This window comes from Salpingoeca rosetta, assembly GCF_000188695.1.
Source record: "Salpingoeca rosetta unplaced genomic scaffold supercont1.21, whole genome shotgun sequence".
NCBI classification, from domain to species: domain Eukaryota; class Choanoflagellata; order Craspedida; family Salpingoecidae; genus Salpingoeca; species Salpingoeca rosetta.
Window position 1 is genome coordinate 948,618 of NW_004754913.1, and position 18,450 is coordinate 967,067.

Sequence of the window (18,450 nt, forward strand, 5' to 3'; positions counted from 1 at the left end):
CACACACACACACACACACACACACACACACACACACACACACACACACACACACACACACACACACAGTTCGCAAAACACATCCACCCACCCACACCCCACGCAAAACACAGGGCAGATTCGCACGTTGCTTCGAGAGGGCGCATGTCCTTGGACGCAATCGCATCGATGATCAACTTGGCACGCTCGTCAACAGCACCATTCTCACTTGCGGTTGATTCCTGAAACCCATCCCGACCATCACCACTGGAACTGCTGGAACGAGGCATTCTGGCTGATCGTGCTGGTGGCTTGCTTGTTGTTTGTTTGTGTTTGGTGTTGGAGGAGGAAAATTGAATGAAAATATCCAACACAAATCGGCCGGAGCCTCCTTCCACAGGTTGGACGTGTACGCGGGTCCTTTCTCTTTTGAGCAACAGCCTCAGCGGTGTCTCTTGCAGGGTGAGTCGGGTCTCCTCGGTTCTTGGTCCCCCCCCCCCTCCACCAAATCGGTTCCTCTCACTACTGGAGTTGTTTACTCTCCACTGAATCGACAGCAGGAGGACAGGGTGACGGTAGTCACTCGGGGGCGCGGCAGCCGCAAGGCCGACTGATGGCGCTACCAACAAACAGGTCAAACAGTACTACAGTACAGACAAGTACAGACAGTAGGAGAGTTCCCATTATCATCATGTCACATCACTCAAGCAAACAAACGAGGCGGCGGTAACACAAACACAAGAAGAAGAAGAAGAAGAAGAAGAAGAAGAAGAAGAAGAAGAAGAAGAAGAAGAAGAAGAAGAAGAAGAAGGACACAGGAAACACAAGGAACAATACACATTTGCAACACAAGAAATCCAAGTGCAGCTTGCATCGTACAGCAACAAAGCAAGCACTGCATTGGCTCTTTCTGTCCACAGCCTCACACACACAGACACACAGACACACGCTCACACACGCTCACACACGCTCACACACACAGACACAGACACACAGTATCGCGATCTTCCCGCCTCGCGGCGTCAGTAGTCTAGTAGTAGAGCTGCTGAATCTCATCAAACGTCCTTGGCCGCTTCACGGGAGACCATTGGCTCTGAAGGCAACGTTGCACCAACACAACACAGCACCACGAGCACGAAACCGTCAACGAGGGGCCAAAGGAAGCAATAGAGCTCCAGCAGACACACAGACACACAGACGCAGACACACACACACACAGACACAGACACAGACACACACAGGCACAGACACACACACACACAGACACAGACAGACAGACAGACACACACACACACATCTCACCTTTGTGTTGACTCCTGGTGCCTCGGGCGAGTGACACACCTTCCACGTATTCTAAAATCATAAAATTCCATCACACAATCACAGAAAAGGAGAACCGCTGTGCATGAGTGTTTGCACAACAGCAACGGCCAAAGTCACACCCAAGCATCACTACACACCACGGCACACACCACACACCGCCATGTGGCAGCACACCTTGGCATCTGCCTTTGACGGGGATGGGAACTCCTCCAACAGCTGCAAGGCCTCCTCACGCTCGCGCGCCTCCTCAGCCGCTGCAACCGGCGCCTTTGCTTGCGGTGCTGGGGCCGCCGTCACTGCCTTTGGTGCTCTTCGTGCTGCCACGGCCAGCCTCGACTTCATCGTCTTCCGTGACCTTTTCGTGTTGCCTTTTGCAGCAGTGGCTGCCGTGCTTGCTGTTGTGGCACTGGACGAAGGCACGGCTGTGGCCCCATTGCCACCGGCTGTTGCTACTGTTGTGGGCGTAAACGCACTTCCGGCTCTTCTTGGCAGGCCACAGCGAGGAGGACGCAGCAGCGATGTGCCAGCCGCCAGCCGCTTGCTTGTTGGCGCCCCTTTCTTCCCGCGCACCAGGGCCGATGCCTTTGCTCCAGCTGGCTTGCGTTGCTGCTGCTGCTGTTTCGCGCGGGCCAGCGCATTCAGCAGTTCAGGCCGCACGTCTTCTTCCTCCTTGTCTTCATTCTTGGTGCTGTGTGCTGTAGCTGAGTCCGTCTTGATGGAAGACTGGGCCTCGCTTGATGTTGGTGCTGTTGTGGAAAGCTCGGGTGCTGATGCTGGCACTGTCGTTGCTGATGCTGGTGTTGGTGCTGCGGACATTGCTTTCCGTGTTGTTGTGATCGTTGGCTTCGGTTGCAGAGCTGTGACAGGCGCTTTCTTCGGGTCAGTTGCTGCAATCACTTGAAGCAGCGGCTTGGTCGTATTCGTTGCTGTTGCCGTTTGTGTACGCTGCTGGAGGGCAAGTGGCTTCTTCGCGGGCTTGATGCCGCCATCACCAGCGTTGCTGTCGTGCTTATTGTTTGTGATTTCACGCAGCAGGCGGCCGGGGCTGAACGCAATTCAGGGGGGGGGGGAGTTGACGCCACTAATGAGCGATTGATTCACTGCAAGAAAGAAAAGCAATACATGCACGCGCAGCGTACAGTACCGCCCAAATATGCACACTGCATAAACCGCTGCAACAACATTTCTCGCAAGCACCCATCCACCCTCTCGCTCTCTGTGTTTCTTTGTCTCTTCCTCACTGTCTCACTCGCATGCAGCAGCAGGACTGGGACTCACTTTGTTTTGCCACAAAACACGATGCTCCGCGTGAATGTCGGGGAGTCAGATCCAAGCTAACCCCCAAGAAACAGAGCGAGAAGGCAGTCAGGGATGGAGCGAGTCAGTCAAGTACTCCGTTCGTCACGCGAAGACAGAAAGCAAGACAGACAGACAGGCACACAGAGACACATACGCATACACACACAATCACACACAGGCGCACACAGAAAAACGCATGTACACACAATCACGAAAAGGCACACACGCAATACACACAGGCACACAATACATGCGCACACACAATACATGCACACGCATAATACATGCACACGCACAGACACAAACACACACATCAAGCACAACAAGGGCCAAACAGTACCGCTGTTGGTTTGGGGAGGCCTGAGAATCGTGCGAGCTTGGAGGGGTGCTGGTCTTCCTCCTCCTTGGTCTTTGTCTTGTCTGTGGCGTAGTCTTCCTGGAATACGGCCAGCACGCGGCGAGGGCGCTCACGTGCTTTCTGCTCTGCCCACTTTTGTCTTTGTTCTTGCTCGTGTTGTTCTTGCTGTCGCCTCTTCTCCTCTTCCGCAGCGGCCGCCTCCCGCGCTCGCCGCTCTTTCTCCTGTCGTTCCTTCCTCTCCTGCTCTTCCTGCTGCCTTGCCTTCCATTGCTGCTCCTGCTTGTGCATGCGCGCGTCTTGCTGCAATGCCTGCTGCAGGAACGTCACCCGCTTCTTGCACTCCTTTGACGAAATCTCCCCAAAGAACACCTCATCTTCATCGTCTTCATCGTCTTCGTCATCCTCCTCTTCTGGTTCCGCTTCACCAGCGCCACCGTCTCTGTCTGTGATTGCGTGTGTTCTTGGCTCGCTGTTTGACGCACTTGCACCCTTACCAGCTTGCTCTGCGTACACATCGTTGATGGCACAGCGAAACTTGTTGTGAGCGTGGAAGGACCAAGCAGTAGCCGCACACGTGCGCGCGTGTGGCCAGCCAGGCAGGCAGGCAGTACACAAACAAACAGACAGAGAGACACACAAACGAACAGACAAACCAGTCAGACAACCAGGAAAGCTGACACACACACAGACACACACCCGCGCACAGACACACACGCACACAGACACGGACACAGACAAAGACACACACACACAGACGCACACAGACGCACACAGACACACACAGACACACAGACACAGATACACACACACAGGCACAGACAGACAGACACCCACACACACATGCACGCACGCGCGCACCTTCTTCTTTGAGGCCGCGGAGGGTGGCGTAGCATTGCTCAAGAACGGTTGGCTCTCCGAAGAAGACCTCATCATCTTCGTCATCATCCTCGTTGCCATCATCTTCACTAGCATGGCTGGTCTTCTGGTACGTGTCGTTGCCATGTGGTTCAGCAACGTCGCTTGTGCTTGTCTCACCCATTGCTCCCTCTGGTTGCTTTGCCGCTACTTTGCCACTGCATACTTGCTTTGGAGGAGGACTGCTGAGGTCAATCAACTGCACGCTGTTGGCGTTGTTGGCTGCGCTTGTGCTGTTGGTTGTGTTGGGGCGACCTGTCGTCGTCGTGGTAGCGGCTGCATCAACGTTGTTGCTGTTGCTGCCTGTTGTGCATTCAGACATTGGAGGTGTCGTTGACGTTGATGGTTTGCGACTGCCGCTCGACAGCGAATCGGTATCGTCCACCAGGTCTGCAAAGTCATCGTCGTCCGTGTCCCAAAACCCTTTGCCCTACCAAGCAGGCACGAAACACGGTCGTGAGGCTCATGCTTGAGGAAGACACAACAAGTAGCGCAGTTGCAACAACGGGTCCACCAAACAAAACCCAGCGCGTCGCTGCCCACATTGTCTTCTTCCGTCGAAGCAAACAGCTCCACATCGTCCAAGTCATCGGTGTCTGTTCAAGCAAATCATGTTGTTGATGCGGCAAGATGAGTGTGTGATGACGTTCGTGTGTGATTTGAGTACGTGATAAGGTGAGTGCGTGATGAGGTGAGTTCGTGTTGGAATGTTTGCGTTTGTATATGGTGAGCATGAGAGTTGACAGGTTCTGCAACGCGTCTCTCTGTCGTTGTGATGCACCACCTCCCCTTTTTACAACCATACACATGCACAACACAACCTGGGAGATTAGTCCACTGTGTGCGCGGCAAGGGTCTTCTTGCACCATGCTTGGTATCGTGTGCGCTGGTGTTGGTGATGGGCGACTCAGATCCACAAAACGAGAACGATGTCGTGTCCTTGCCATCTCCAACATCAAACAGCGCTGCGTCATCCAACGCAGCCAAGTCCACAAGCCCGTCCTCTTCCATCACGTACGCTTGTGTTGTGTGTGTGTGTGTGCGTGTATACGGGTGTGTGTGTGTGTGTGTGTGTGTGTGTGTGTGTGTGTGTGTGTGTGTGTGCGTGTGTGTGTGCGTGTGTGCGTGTGTGTGTGTGTGTGTGTGTGTGTGTGTGTGTGTGTGTGTGTGTGTGTGTGTGTGTGTGTGTGTGTGTGTGTGTGTGTGTGTGTGTGTGTGTGTGTGTGTGTGTGTGTGTGTGTTTAGCTTCGTTGCACAGTTCCCAATTCAAATTTGGCGGCGCTGATAAGTTGCGGTGTGTTTGCCAAATTTCGCGCCACACAAACGTGAGCTGACTCACCATCGCGCTCGACAACTCCTCCTGCAACGACCACCAGCCAATCCGCATCTCCATCCAATCCACCTCCAAACCCCACAGCCCCACCAACCTCAGCTCACGCATAAGCACATCCCCAGGGATGAGGAAGGCGCCCATGCAGCGGGGCGTCCTTGCCGTAGCCGCAGCGCGCTCCACCATCGTGTTGTTGCTGCTGTGCTCCTTGCACAACGTGCACATGCACGTGCGAGCACACTCGACAACAACAACGACAACAACAACAACAACTGTCCAGGATGGAGATGCGTTGGCGTGCGAGCGTGCTCGAACTGCGCTCCACACAGCGTCTTCCCTTCTCGCAAGCGACGCCACGCATGATGGCGCTAGAGAGGCCGTGCTGGGCCCCGTCTACGACGCCCTTGATCACTTCTGCACCCCGTCTGTGACCTCAGCACACAGCACAGTGCACACGCAACACGACACTGACAAATCACGGCAGCCACAGCCACCACAACAGCCACAGCCACCACAACAGCCACAGCCGCTGCCACCACAGCAGCCACAGCCGCTGCCACCACATCAGCCGGCGCAACGACCTGACCCGGTTTTGCCGCGCCTCACTCCGCAGCTGCAGAGCTTTCTACCACAACTCGGGCAGCATCCCTTGATACGCCAGCGGCAGCAGCGGCAGCAGCAGTTGCAGCGGCCGCGTCTCGAGCCCGGCATTGACAGCCACTACGACGACCACAATGACTCCCCCACCAACAGCCACGACGGCCTCATTGACTACCCCATCAACAACTACAACAGTGACAGTGACGAGGTCGGGGTATTGCACCGACAAAGACGCGTGCAATCAGAGACGGCCCTCGTGGTGAGCTGCTCGTTGTCGTCCCTTGTCCTTGAGCACAACTGCACCGTGCCAACCCAGCGCGGCGAAAGGGTCACCTTCAACATCACCTTTGACCTGCCACACGATGCAAGCGAGAACAGCAACGTCTCGGCGTTTGACCCGCGCACGCTCTTGAGCGTGACGCAGGCTGTGCGCCCGGCAATGCTGCGTACCTCTGGCGTTGTGGAGGCTGACCAGCTGCGCTGGGTGCTGGAGAACGGCGACTGGTCGTTTGTCACCCACGTCGCCCTCAGCAGCCTCAACTTCAACCAGCTGGTCCTCAACATGCTCAACAGCTGCGCGTCCCTCATCGGCATCAGCGCCGTCAACAACGATCTCTGGTCCATCGTGCAGCGCAACAGCGAGTTCCCGCAGCCCTTCACACGCGCCCCGTTTCTTCGACAGCTTGACTTTGCGGGCAACCACTTATCGCAGCTGCCGCAAGGGGCGCTCGCCAACATGACCACACTCACCGCCCTCTATCTCAACGGCAACCTGATCACCATGGTCCACCCCGTCGCATTTGAGGACACGGCACAGCTGGGCGTGCTGCATCTCGAGTTCAACCGCATCCGCGATGTCAATGGCCAGCCCTTCCGCTACCTCACCCGCCTCACGGCGCTCCGCCTCACCAACAACGTCATCACCCGCATCCCCGCCAACACCTTCAGCGCCCTTTCCAGCCTCACTGACCTGAGCCTCACCCAGAACCCGCTGGAAACGCTGCCCAAGGGCCTCTTTGACCCGCTCGTGGGCCTGCGCAGCGTGATGCTGTCCAGCTGCCGCCTCCTCCACCTCCCGCCCGCGCTGTTTCCCAACCAACCAGGCCTCCAGGCCGTGTTTGTCGACGACAACTTCCTCACAGAGCTGCCGCCAGACCTCTTTGCGGTCACCCCACTGCTGCGCACCTTGCACCTCGACAGCAACATGCTCACCTCCCTGCCCCCGGGCCTGTTTCGCGCCACGAGCAGGCTGTTCTCCCTTCGCCTCGGTCGCAACCACATCACCGCCCTGCACCCCGACATCTTCGCCCACCTGACCATCGTGTCCACCATCCAGCTCTTCAACAACCGCCTGCGCTCCCTGCCGTCCGGTCTCTTCCGCAACACCGCGGGCCTGGTGCAGGTGCACCTCGAGCACAACGAGCTCACCTCGCTGCCGCCCAACGTCTTCTCCGGCCCGCGCGCCCTCGTCGCCCTCACCCTCGCACACAACCGGCTGACGGCGTTCTCACACGCGCTTCCCGCTCTGATTCGCCTCGACATCAACGACAACGGCCTGCACCACGCGCCAGACGTGACCAAGCTGCCCCGGCTGCACACCTTGCAGTTCAACAACCACCTCATTGGCGAGGTGGACCTCACCCCCATGCTCGCCCTCACGCATCTGACGGTGCTCGCCGTCTCTGCGCATCGCCAGCGCCCCGGCCGCCTGCTGGTTGACCCGGATAAGCTGCACACGTGGACGGCAGCGTCCGGGCTCACCACACTGCAGGCACGCCACCTCGCCCTCCCGCCGCGCTTCCTGCACACGCTCTTCGACATTGGCGTGCGCCTGCGCAACTTTGACCTTGGCTGGCCGGGCATGGACGAGACGTACGCGTCATCAGACCTGCTGTGCAGCCTGCTCACGCAAGATGCGGACGAGGTGCTGCTCACAGAGACGGGGTACACGGAGCTCACGCTGTGCCGTGACATCAGCATTGAGTCGCTGCTGCTCCCGCACAACCCCATGCTGAAGCAGATCACCGTGCCCGGCAGCATCAGCAGCATCGTGGTTGCTGGCTGCAAGCAGCTGCACTCGCTTCGCGTTGCGCGCGTTCACGTGATGGACGTCACCGAGACCAACCTGCCCTACTCCAACGCGTTCTGCGTGACGTGGGGTGCAACCTTGCTGTTTGCGCGCCGCATGCTCAACGAAAGCTTCTCCCACCCGGGAAACCTACAGCGCCTCGTGCGCGTGTGTCTCGCAACGGTGCTTGCCCTCGACCTCTCCGACAACCCGAGTCTGAACGACCCGCAGCTCATCAACGCGGTGGTGTCGGAGCCAACCATCATCAGCTCCCGCTCCTTCGCCCAGGAGGCCTCGCTGGAGGTGGTTCCCAGCCGCCCCACCATCCCCGTGTTCAACATCCCAACCGCCGCCATCGCCTGCCAGCCGTTCCTCACCACCGTCCGCGCTCGCCCGCGCACCGGCAACCAGGACGCCGTGACGCTGCTGGCCTACGCGTACGAGTGCGAGTGCCAGTCGCGCTTCCGCCTCTCGGGCGGCGTGTGTGTGCCGGACACGCTGACGTCTGCGCAAGTGGCCGGCATTGCCGTGGGCACCATGCTGGCAGGCGTCACGGTGGCCTTTGGGCTGCTTGCCCTCTACCGCACCTACACGCGCAGCAAGCTGTACCGGCTTGGGCTGGAGTCTGAGAATGAGCTGCAGAAGCGGTTGATTGAGGAGAGGGACGAGGAAGTGATGGCGCTGAAGAAGGCGTGGGAGATTGGGCACGAGGAGCTGGCGTTTGTGCGGCGCATTGACGCGGGCTCCGAGGGCGCCTTTGGCGAGGTCTGGCTTGCGAGCTGGGACACGGTAATGGTGGCGGTGAAGGTGTTGAAGCAGAGCCTGATGATGTTTGACGAGAGCACGGTGCTTGAGTTTGAGAAGGAGGTGGAGTTCCTGCAGCGGACACGGCACCCACACGTGGTGCGGTTCTTTGGCGCGGGCACAGACCCCAACACGAACAGCCCCTTTCTTGTCTTGGAACACGTTGCGCTTGGCGCCCTCAAGTCGCTGCTGGAGAAGGATTTGGAGGCCATTCTCGCTGAGCAGTACCAGCAGCAGCAACAACAGCAGCACGATGATCTGCAGACGAGTGGTGGCGCCCTTGCTGCGTCCACACTGCAGTCGTGGCCGAAGACCGTGTGGGACCTGAAAGTTCGGCTTGCGCGCGATATTGCCTGCGGCATGGCGTTCATCCACAGCCTCGGCCACATTCACAGGTTTGTGTTGCGTGTGTGTGTGTGTGTTGTGTGTGTGTGATGTATTGTGATTTCGTGTGTGTTTTTTTTTTTTGGTGTATGTGTGTGGTATTTTCTGAGTGTGTGGTATTTTCTGAGTGTGTGGTGTTTTATGTGTGTGTGTATGTGTGTGTATGTGGTGTTTTCTGTGTGCAAGCATGTGGTTGTGTGATGCCATGTCAATTTGCTTACACACACTCTTCTCTTGTCATGCGTGTGTTTTTTTCTTTCCTTCCCCGGCTTTCCTTCCCCGCGCTTTCTTTCCTTGTTCGCTGCGTCACACCAACAGGGATCTGAAGAGCGGCAATGTGCTAGTGTCGGCCACGCTGCGGGCAAAGATTACGGACTTTGGATCCATTCGCCAGTGCCTGATGAGCCCCGTCGGGGCCACACACGGCAGCACCCGCAGGGGAACTGGCGCGTCTGCAACGATGGTGACGAGCATGGAGGGCCCAGAGCACATGGCCGGTGCACGTGTGGACAGCGCCCCAGATGCAAACGGTGGTGTTGAGCAGGACGTCAAGTACTCGTGTCAGGTTGGCCTGATGACCCTGCACATGACGATGACGGCTGGCGTGGGCACCCCGCTGTATATGGCGCCCGAGGCGCTTGACGGGACCATGTACAACTCCAAGGCAGACGTGTTCAGCTTCGGCGTGCTGCTGTGGGAGATTGCGGCTGAGGCTGTGCCCGACCTCATTTCGCAAGAGAAAGGCGGAAACTTCAACGGCCCGCTCCTGCTCACCCTCGAGAAACTTCTCAAGGAGGGGAAACGCCTTCGATTCCCAAGTGTGTCGCGTGGTTGGTCGTGTGTGTGTGTGGGGGGGGGGGGGAGGAGGGGGTTTCTTGTCGGTGTCGCTGTTGCCGTTGCTGTGAGTTGCGTCATGGGTGTATGTTACTGTGAGTTGCGTTATTGTTCGTTTTGGTTGTTCATGTGGGCTGTGTGAGCTGCGGGGCGTAAGGGGGTTGTCTCTTGCTTTCGCTTGAGCGCGATGACTGCTTGTTCCTCACGCTGTTGCTTCCTCCCTCACCACCTTGTTTTCGCCCTCACATCCTTTGCTCATGTTTGCACACCAACCAGAGACGTGTGTGCAGTGGTATGCCGAATTGGCAGAGCGCTGCATGCGCCAGCAGCCGCAGGCCCGCCCCACGTTTACCGAGCTGGAGATGCACCTCACCGAGGCACAGGACAACATGACTTGAAGGCATTGTCAAGACCTCTTCGTTGTGGCTTGTGGTTTGTCAACGCAACACGGCACGGCACGCCACGCAAGAGAGTGCTCCGGCTTGTGTGTGTGTGTGTGTGTGTGTGTGTGTGTGTGTGTGTGTGTGTGTGTGTGTGTGTGTGTGTGTGTGTGTGTGTGTGTGTGTGTGTGTGTGTGTGTGTGTGTGTGTATCTGTGCACCGGACGGCATGCTATCTTGCTTTGCCGTCTCACTCTTTGAGTGCACGTGACCAAGTAGTACATTTAGGGTTTAATAAACATCTCCATCAACAGCCACAAACTGCACAAGCCGAACGCCACAACTTAACAGCTGGTGCAAGGGCCCGCAGACTTAAGAGGAGACATCACAGACAGACAGACAGACAGACAGACAGACACACAAGCAGACAATGTCATCCACTTATTTGCCACGCGGCAGAGGCATCAGCGGCACTCGTTCTTCCACACAGTCGTGATCTTGCCATCTTCCATGATATGCAGCGTCGTGTGCATAGCGCACGTTGCGCACGCCTTATCACATACACACATATAAAACATGCCGTGAGAGGAGACACAGCAACTCATGGAGATAATGCAAAACATGAACGCTGGTGCAGAAGCAGATACGCCAACTCAAACACACACACACACACACACACACACACACACACACACACACACACACACACACACACACGTACACGCACGAACACACACATATACACGCATACATGGTATGGTCTGATTCGAAGGATGGTGCCGAGCTTGAGGTTTTCGAAAGGAAGAGGGCTGCCATCATTAGACGTCAGCACACTCGTCTCCTGCGACATGGACACAAACCTAACACACGCGAGCAAGGAAGCAGCAACGAGATTGTATTGGTATTGGATATCGTAAATGAAAATGAAGGCAGCGAGCAACGACAAGCAGGCAGGCAGACAGACAGACGGATGGATGTACACACACACACACACAGAGATAGAAATACGGACAGATAGACATACAGACACGCACACATATGCAGACACAGACACACAAGTGAACCGACTTCAGGTTTGGGTGATCGATGAATCCGCCAAAGTTGTCATCTGGGGATGCAAAAGGAGCAATACGGCACCACATTACAGCAGTTAGGAGCTGCGGAGTCCTGGAAAGACAGCGGGTGTGGCACCAAAGCCACCTCTCAACCCCAACACCTCTCTTTCGAGTTTCTCTGCATCTCACCTGCTCCCTGGGAAGACGTGGCTGTCCATCCCGCGTCTGTGATGGGCACACAAAACAAAACGCGAAGACAGCGAAATGGACACACATCCCACGGTTGCCGGTCATCAATCTCCACTGAGCTGACAGAGAGACAGAGAGAGACACACGTGCAGGTGCATGTGCAGGTGCAAGTATAGACACACAGGCAAACAAGGCACACATACATACATACAGACAGACAGACAGACAGACACACACACACACAGAGGCACAAACACAAGACAAACAAGGTTTATACGCAGGTAGCCACGGAGAGCAACGCGCCAGGCGTACCAATCAAGATTTGGTTTCGTTTTGGATACACGCCAATCACCCGCGTTATGACGAAAGCGGCAATGTCCTCTCTGGTGAACGAACAACACAAATTTACAAATGCAGCACCGCGGGACAAGGGTGGCTGGAGTTAGTGTTGCACGGCCAGCAACAGTGGCATTGGCGGGTATTTTCGGGCCATGTTCAGCAGCACTGTTTGCACCAGCCCAACCTTGAGCACGAGGAAATCTGCGCCTGCATCTCGTCTGTTACAGCAACGTCGAAACGTTGCAACACACACACACACACACACACACACACACACACACACACACACACACACACACACACACACACACACACAATGTGTAAGAAACAGGTCATCCAGCCAAGAGGGACGAGTTCGGACATCACGTGACGAGATTGTGATTCGCACCATAAAAGAGGTAGTTGCCTGGGTGCATTTCAGTGACGCCTTCAAGCCCTGATGTAGGCGGGTGGCTACATGTTGGTGTGGACCCAACACCCACGTCGGGCACAGCGATGCCGTTGTCTCGAAGCCTGTTGGGTTGAGGAGCACGCGTATGAATGTGAGGCGTGGGCTAGTGGTGCTACAGGCTCGACGCGAAGCTCGGAAAATCACACACACACACACACACAGACACACAGACAGACACACATACACACACAGACAGACACACATACACACAGACACACACACAGTGTTGCTGCAGCGACGACAGCGTCCCGCTCTGTTGCTGCCAATTCTTGGATCTGGTCTGGATGGCGGCAGCCGTAGGACATACCCGCATGCGTGTACACGCCTGCAAGCACGGCAAAAGCGAGCGAGGTAGGTGTCAGCAGCAAGGTGCACTTTGGGCACAGCGTCAAACAGGAAAGCACATGCGTTCAGCATGCACCACATTCCGTTCTCACCTCGAAGCGTAGTCAGCGGCTCTTTGATAGATTGGGCCAATGCCAACACATCCTCTGGATCCTGCACGCCGGCACGATGATACCTTATGTTGAATGATGGCAATGGAACCAAAGAACGAATGAGGTGTCAGTTTGGGGGTGGGCGTACACAGCGACACGCACAGCAACTTAACGCGTATTACAAATGGGTCCACACGCAGACAAGCGAGTCAAATCAACTGGAAAGCAAACACACGTACGCAGGCACATGTACGCACACACACACACACACATACACACACACACACACACACACACACACACACACACACACACACACACACACACACACACACACGAACATACAGATGGACGTACCCGCAGTCAATCTTGATCCACACGGGTAGAGGGCATCGTGATTCGGAGGTGCGAAGTGCAGTGTGCAGCTTCTCCAATAGCTCTGGCGAGTCAACTAGCACCTGGTGGGAAGGGAGGGCGCAAGGGAAGGAATGCACCAATGTATCAATGGAGCAGATCGTTGCTCAGGCGAGCAGAGGAGCAACAGCGGCTGCTTGTACCTCCTCTTCCATCTTTGGTCCTCAGCCCACACACCTGGAAGTCGTTGCTCTCGTTGAGATGTAGCGAGACGATGGGCTGGATCTTGTCGACGCCGAGCGGCACTGCGTACAACACATCGCTGAATTTGTGCTCCAGGAAGTACCTGAGCTCCGTCAGGGTGGACACCACAATGCGGGATCGTCGTCCGCCCGTCTGCAGCAGCGTGCCTGTTGCCACGACCCAACAAGCGTACGTCTGTGAGAGGTAATAACGTCACGTCACAGAAAGACGTGACTTATCTTTGTTAGCACACGGACAGACGCACCAATAAACGCGCACACACATACACACGAACACACACACACACGAACAAACAACCAAACACACACGAGATGTTTGTTACATCCAACTTTGGGTCCATTATGATTGTAGTTTAATGCATGAGGATAGGCACAACAGCAGCTGCGTACAACCTTCGATTGTCTTGTGCGTTTTCACATGTGGGCGTACGCAAACGCCCAAGGCGGCTGCGCGTTCCAGCATGCGCTCTGCATTGCGGCGAGCGATGCTGGCATTCACCACCAACGCAGGCGATACCAGCGCATCCACACTGCTGCTGGTGGTCATCTTGTTCCGCGGTGAGCCGAAAATTTGCTACTGCATCCACAACTCTTCCACATCCATCACGAGATTTCAGCTGCGCTGTTGGGCAAAGTGCGCCTTCACTTGCGCTTCCGTCGCGTCCACGGTGACTGGGTGTTGATAGCGAAAGCTCTCAACCCCCTCCCTGCACAAACACACACACACGGAGGCGAGGAAAGGTGAGAGTGAGCTACTCTCTTCTTCTGCACTATGCTAACAGCAGCACGTTTGTGTTTTCGTTGATTTTGTTGTTGATGGTGGTGGTGGTGGTGGTTTGGGAAATGCTCGTAGCCTAGTGATGGGCAGGCTCGTTCACAACACACAACACACACATACACACATGCATGCATGCAGTACCGAGTGGGACACTCTGCTGTGGCAATGACGGTGCCGTCTATCTCATGGAACTGGAACACACGAGGCTGATAATTTCGACACAGGAGCAAGTAAGAAGCAAGGTGAGTTTGGCGCTTTTACATCTCAGCTTTCACACACACACACACACACACACACACACACACACACAAGCACGTGAAGGCATGCGTACCGCGCAGCGTTCTCGAGCCATCGCAATGACACGTTTTGAATATGTGTTTTTCCTCTTGGGCTTGTTCTTTCTCCAAAACTCCGCGCCAACGCCTACAACAACCAAGCCAAGCAACAACAGCAGCACAAGGTGTGAGCGGTCTCATGTGTGATTCCAAACAGCAGAAAACCATTCTCTGCACACGACACCTGGCTCCTATTTCTCCATGTTGCACACACACACACACACACACAACCCGCATGCGTACCAGGGAAGAGCTCGCACAGCTTTTCAATGGGGTCTGGCTCCACAGAGAGGAGGGATTTCAGCATCTGGCTCGTCAGCACGGGCTTTCCGCGCCGATCCAGCGGCACGTCCTCCAAGTCAACGTCTTCTGTCTGCTGTCTTCGTGGCTTCTTTCTTCGTCCCTCCACCTCCACATCAGCTGCATCGGTGTCACCGCCAGCCGCCCCGTCATTGTCACTGAGCCCCTCTGACCCGGCCTCGCTCGCGCGTCGCTTCGGCACCGTCACACCAGCACGAACCGCAGCCCGCCTGTGCGACGAAGATGATGCCAACGATGACGATGACAGAGATAACGAGGAGGAAGAGCGAGCACCACGAAGCGGCCTCGCAGAGGTCATCTGTGCACCGTTACGACCTGTATCTAGATCGTCTTCCACCCCGTGATCTGTGTCTTCGTCATCGTTGGCAGCATCCCTGAGCGTGCTCGGCCGCATCAGGCTGGGGAAAGCGTCGTCGCTGTCATCACTATCGTTACCACTGGTTCGTTTTCGTCTTGCCTTTGGCCGCAATATGTGGGTGCTGTGCTGTGCTGGTGTGCCGTCCCCATCGTCATCATCATCATCATCATCATCGTCGATGACAACTTCCTTTTCTACTTCCTCGTCATTGTCATTATCGTTGCCTTCGTCCAGGTCGTGACTGTCGTCTTCGTCGTCATCCGACTCGTCCTTCACCATGTGGTGGTGAAGTGAAGATGCGCGTGCTTGTGCTGGCCCTCCTCGCAGGGCTGCGGAGGACCACATGTTCTTGCGGGTGGCTCGAACGGTGTCGCTGGCGTCTGCTGGCAGCACATCGACCACGCGCGCGTGTTGTCGTTCCAGCGCACGGCTCATAATACGCGCAAAGGACACGCAGGTGTTGCCAATGTGCACGTCGAGCAGCCGCGGGACGCCGGCGGGGAGGGTGGGGTAGGTCGTGGTTGCAGCCGAGGGCACTTCTCGACCCAGTTTGGAAAGGTGCTCGTCCTTTTCCTTCTCAATCTCCTGCTCCAGCGCCGCCTTGCGCTGACCAAACTCTTCAAGCGTCATGACACTCCGTGGGTCCAGCCTGCTCTTCACACTCTCCCTGCACGTCGGTTGAAGTGGTGGCGGAGGTGGTGTGTGCGTGAGGTATTTTGTGCGAATGGGTGGTGTTGTTGTCAGCACCATCCAACGTGCAGTGCTCACCGCTATTCCTCCTTCTCTCACCTTCACAAGTTCTCTCACTCACATTCCCTCTCACTCTCACGCACGCACATGCACACCCACACCCACACCCACACCCACACCCACACCCACACCCACACACACACACAAACAAACACATGCGCACACCAACACATTTCACGCGCACCGTATTCTGGCGACGTGCTGCTTGATGTCGTCGCTGGCTTGCTGCGCGGCGTGGGCGGCGTTGTCGTATTCGGTCTTCAGCCGCTGGCGCCGTTCCTCAAGCGCAGCGTTGAACTGCAGCGCACGCGCAGAAGTTTGGGGGAAGTTATGTAGTGATGGGAAGGTGACGGACAGGGGAGGGGGGTGTGGAGAGCAAGGGTGCAAGGGATGCAGATCCAATGAATGGGGTCGGTCCCTTGACATTGGGGGTGCACACGCACAGCACCTTGTTGAGGCGCTGGTGCGTTGATGCCAAGAGCTGATCCGCGATGCGTTTGGGCTCGGAGATGAGGTGTGTGTGGGAACCATGGGAGCCGCTGGCGATGGCCTTGCTCCTGCATCGGCAGCAGAAGCAGCAAGATGGCACAGCCAGGATGATGCAGTGGGCAGAGGTGAGGCAAGGAGGAAAGAAGAACAACAGCAGCCCAAGCGCATGTCGAATGGGTGATGGAGGAGCGAGTGGGGAGTGTTTATTGATGCGACACCGCAACACGAGCGTTGAAGAGTAAGGATGCTCAGCCACAACAGCAAGAGCACTAATATGTGCGTGCGTGTGTGTTTGTTGAGGGGCGATGACATCCAGGACATACAGTTTCTCCAAAGAAGCGATGCGCTCGGTTAGCCTTCGTCGCAGGATCGTTGCCACCTCTGCGCGTTCGTTCGCCAAGCAAGCAGGACACCAATATGTGGCAGTGCAGGCAGCATGCGTTTGTGAGAGGCACGTGGCGCATGCAAAGCGGAAGCTTGTGTGCCATGGGCACGCGCTGTGTGAAAAACAAAAAACAAAAAACAGACAAAGGAAAAGGCACGCACCTGCCGTGGGAACGACATTGTCACTGCGTTTGCTCAGGCAGGCTGTGCAAAATGGAGCAGTCCAACTGCCGTCACGCAACAGCGCCAATGCCGTGGCTGGCGAGTGGCAGAGTCGGCACTTCGTCACATCATCTGTGTGTGTGTGTGCGCGCGCGCGTGTGTGTGTGTGTGGAGGCACACAAGGCGATGCCATACGATGAGGCGGAGAAGGAAGCCGTCGGAGTGTGAGTGTGATGCCAACAAGGTGGCGGCATGAGGCGCCAAGGTGAAGCGAAAACAGAAGAAGAGAGAACGACCATAACAACAACAACAACAACAACAACAACAGCAGCAACAACAACAGCAACAACAACAGCAGCAGCAACAACAACAACAACAACAACAACAGCAGCAACAACAACAGCAGCAGCAACAACAACAACAACAACAGCAACAACAACAACAACAGCAGCAACAACAACAGCAGCAGCAACAACAACAACAACAAGATCCCTTTCCACAAACTCACATTGATATTCGCCTTCGACAAGGTCGCTGACGGTGGCAAGCTGTTGCGCCGCGTCGGTGAGATAGTGATCCTTGGGCACGTGGCCGTCTGTGAATGTGATTTTCTCGCGGCAATGCGGGCACCCGGCCACGACGTTGCTTTTCCCTGTCTTGGTGCCATTCTTCTTGAGGTACAGCTCCATGCACTCCACACACATGGGCTTTGAGCAGCACGGGCGTTTGCTTAGCGGCTTGCCCCGCACCGAGCATATACAACAGGCCTCGAGCACGTCATGCAAGTGCATCTGCGCACGTGTGTGAGAATGTGAAACATATGTTGGTGAGCATTCAAGGCGTGGGAAGTGGCATTCAAGGCGTAGTGTGCATGTGCGTTGGCGCGCATATGTGTCTTGTGTGTGTGTGTGTGTTTGCGCACGCGCGTGTGAGCGCTGTGGTGTGCCGTGACATGAGGCGTGATCATCAGGATTTGTTGTGCACACACCTCCTTTGGTTCCTTGTTGGCACAGACAGACATAATTGAGCACATAAACCACACGCATACAGGGCAGTGCAGTGTGAGCAGGCGTGTTTGCAAGGGGGGGGGGGGTTGGTGACAATCACGAAAGCAAAGGAAGCGAGAACAGAGGTGATGTGATGATTGTGTTGCAACGTTGGGACCGCGCGCTGACTCGCACACACACAAACACACACACACACACACACACTCGCACACACACACAAACACACACACACACACACACACACACACACACACACACACACACACACACACACACACACACGAACACACTCACACATACACACACTCTCACAACCCTTAGAACCCTTCTGTTGCTTACCTCGTCCATGATGATGATGATGATGGGTGAGGAACGACGGCCACCAGACAGATGGCCAGGAGAGCACGGGGAGATCAAGAAGAAGAGGAAGCAATGGTGAAGCGACCACAAGGGAGGAGGCCGCACAGGGAGCAGGCTGCAAAGCGAAAGCTACAAGAACAGTCTC

General features: G+C 56.0%; 5 protein-coding genes across 5 annotated transcripts in view; 1 reads left to right on the forward strand and 4 right to left on the reverse strand.

Moving 5' to 3' along the window:
• The window catches only part of PTSG_08208 (serine/threonine protein kinase), a 5,942-nt gene extending 5,621 nt beyond the window's left edge, over window positions 1-321 (reverse strand). The window contains exon 1 of the mRNA XM_004991175.1: window positions 127-321. Coding sequence (XP_004991232.1) covers window positions 127-269 — 143 coding nt within the window. The 5' untranslated portion in view covers window positions 270-321. The remainder of the gene's footprint in view (window positions 1-126) is intronic.
• Window positions 322-499: 178 nt separating this feature from the next.
• Window positions 500-4,985, reverse strand: PTSG_08209 (uncharacterized protein). The gene is made up of 8 exons (XM_004991176.1): window positions 4,696-4,985; window positions 4,418-4,470; window positions 3,818-4,304; window positions 2,942-3,462; window positions 2,581-2,636; window positions 1,477-2,347; window positions 1,282-1,332; window positions 500-1,072 (listed from the first exon to the last, which is right to left on the reverse strand). Exons 1-8 carry the CDS (start codon window positions 4,883-4,885, stop codon window positions 1,010-1,012), a joined length of 2,292 nt encoding a protein of 763 aa, XP_004991233.1. The 5' UTR covers window positions 4,886-4,985; the 3' UTR covers window positions 500-1,009.
• Window positions 4,986-5,192: 207 nt separating this feature from the next.
• PTSG_08210 (TKL protein kinase) lies at window positions 5,193-10,401 on the forward strand. The gene is made up of 3 exons (XM_004991177.1): window positions 5,193-9,071; window positions 9,379-9,878; window positions 10,171-10,401. The coding sequence occupies exons 1-3, from the start codon at window positions 5,332-5,334 to the stop codon at window positions 10,290-10,292; spliced, it is 4,362 nt and encodes a 1,453-aa protein (XP_004991234.1). The 5' UTR covers window positions 5,193-5,331; the 3' UTR covers window positions 10,293-10,401.
• Window positions 10,402-10,737: 336 nt separating this feature from the next.
• On the reverse strand, window positions 10,738-13,824 carry PTSG_08211 (uncharacterized protein; the record flags this gene model as incomplete). The annotated part of the gene is made up of 12 exons (XM_004991178.1): window positions 10,738-10,824; window positions 11,025-11,133; window positions 11,342-11,381; window positions 11,518-11,553; window positions 11,830-11,900; window positions 12,041-12,074; window positions 12,245-12,369; window positions 12,530-12,632; window positions 12,745-12,827; window positions 13,102-13,202; window positions 13,336-13,508; window positions 13,752-13,824. The coding sequence occupies 12 exons, from the start codon at window positions 13,822-13,824 to the stop codon at window positions 10,738-10,740; spliced, it is 1,035 nt and encodes a 344-aa protein (XP_004991235.1).
• Window positions 13,825-13,974: 150 nt separating this feature from the next.
• Window positions 13,975-18,293, reverse strand: PTSG_08212 (uncharacterized protein; the record flags this gene model as incomplete). The annotated part of the gene is made up of 11 exons (XM_004991179.1): window positions 13,975-14,068; window positions 14,281-14,345; window positions 14,471-14,562; window positions 14,718-15,820; window positions 16,088-16,200; window positions 16,352-16,460; window positions 16,716-16,773; window positions 16,939-17,070; window positions 17,447-17,729; window positions 17,927-17,938; window positions 18,285-18,293. The coding sequence occupies 11 exons, from the start codon at window positions 18,291-18,293 to the stop codon at window positions 13,975-13,977; spliced, it is 2,070 nt and encodes a 689-aa protein (XP_004991236.1).
• Window positions 18,294-18,450: the final 157 nt, after the last annotated feature.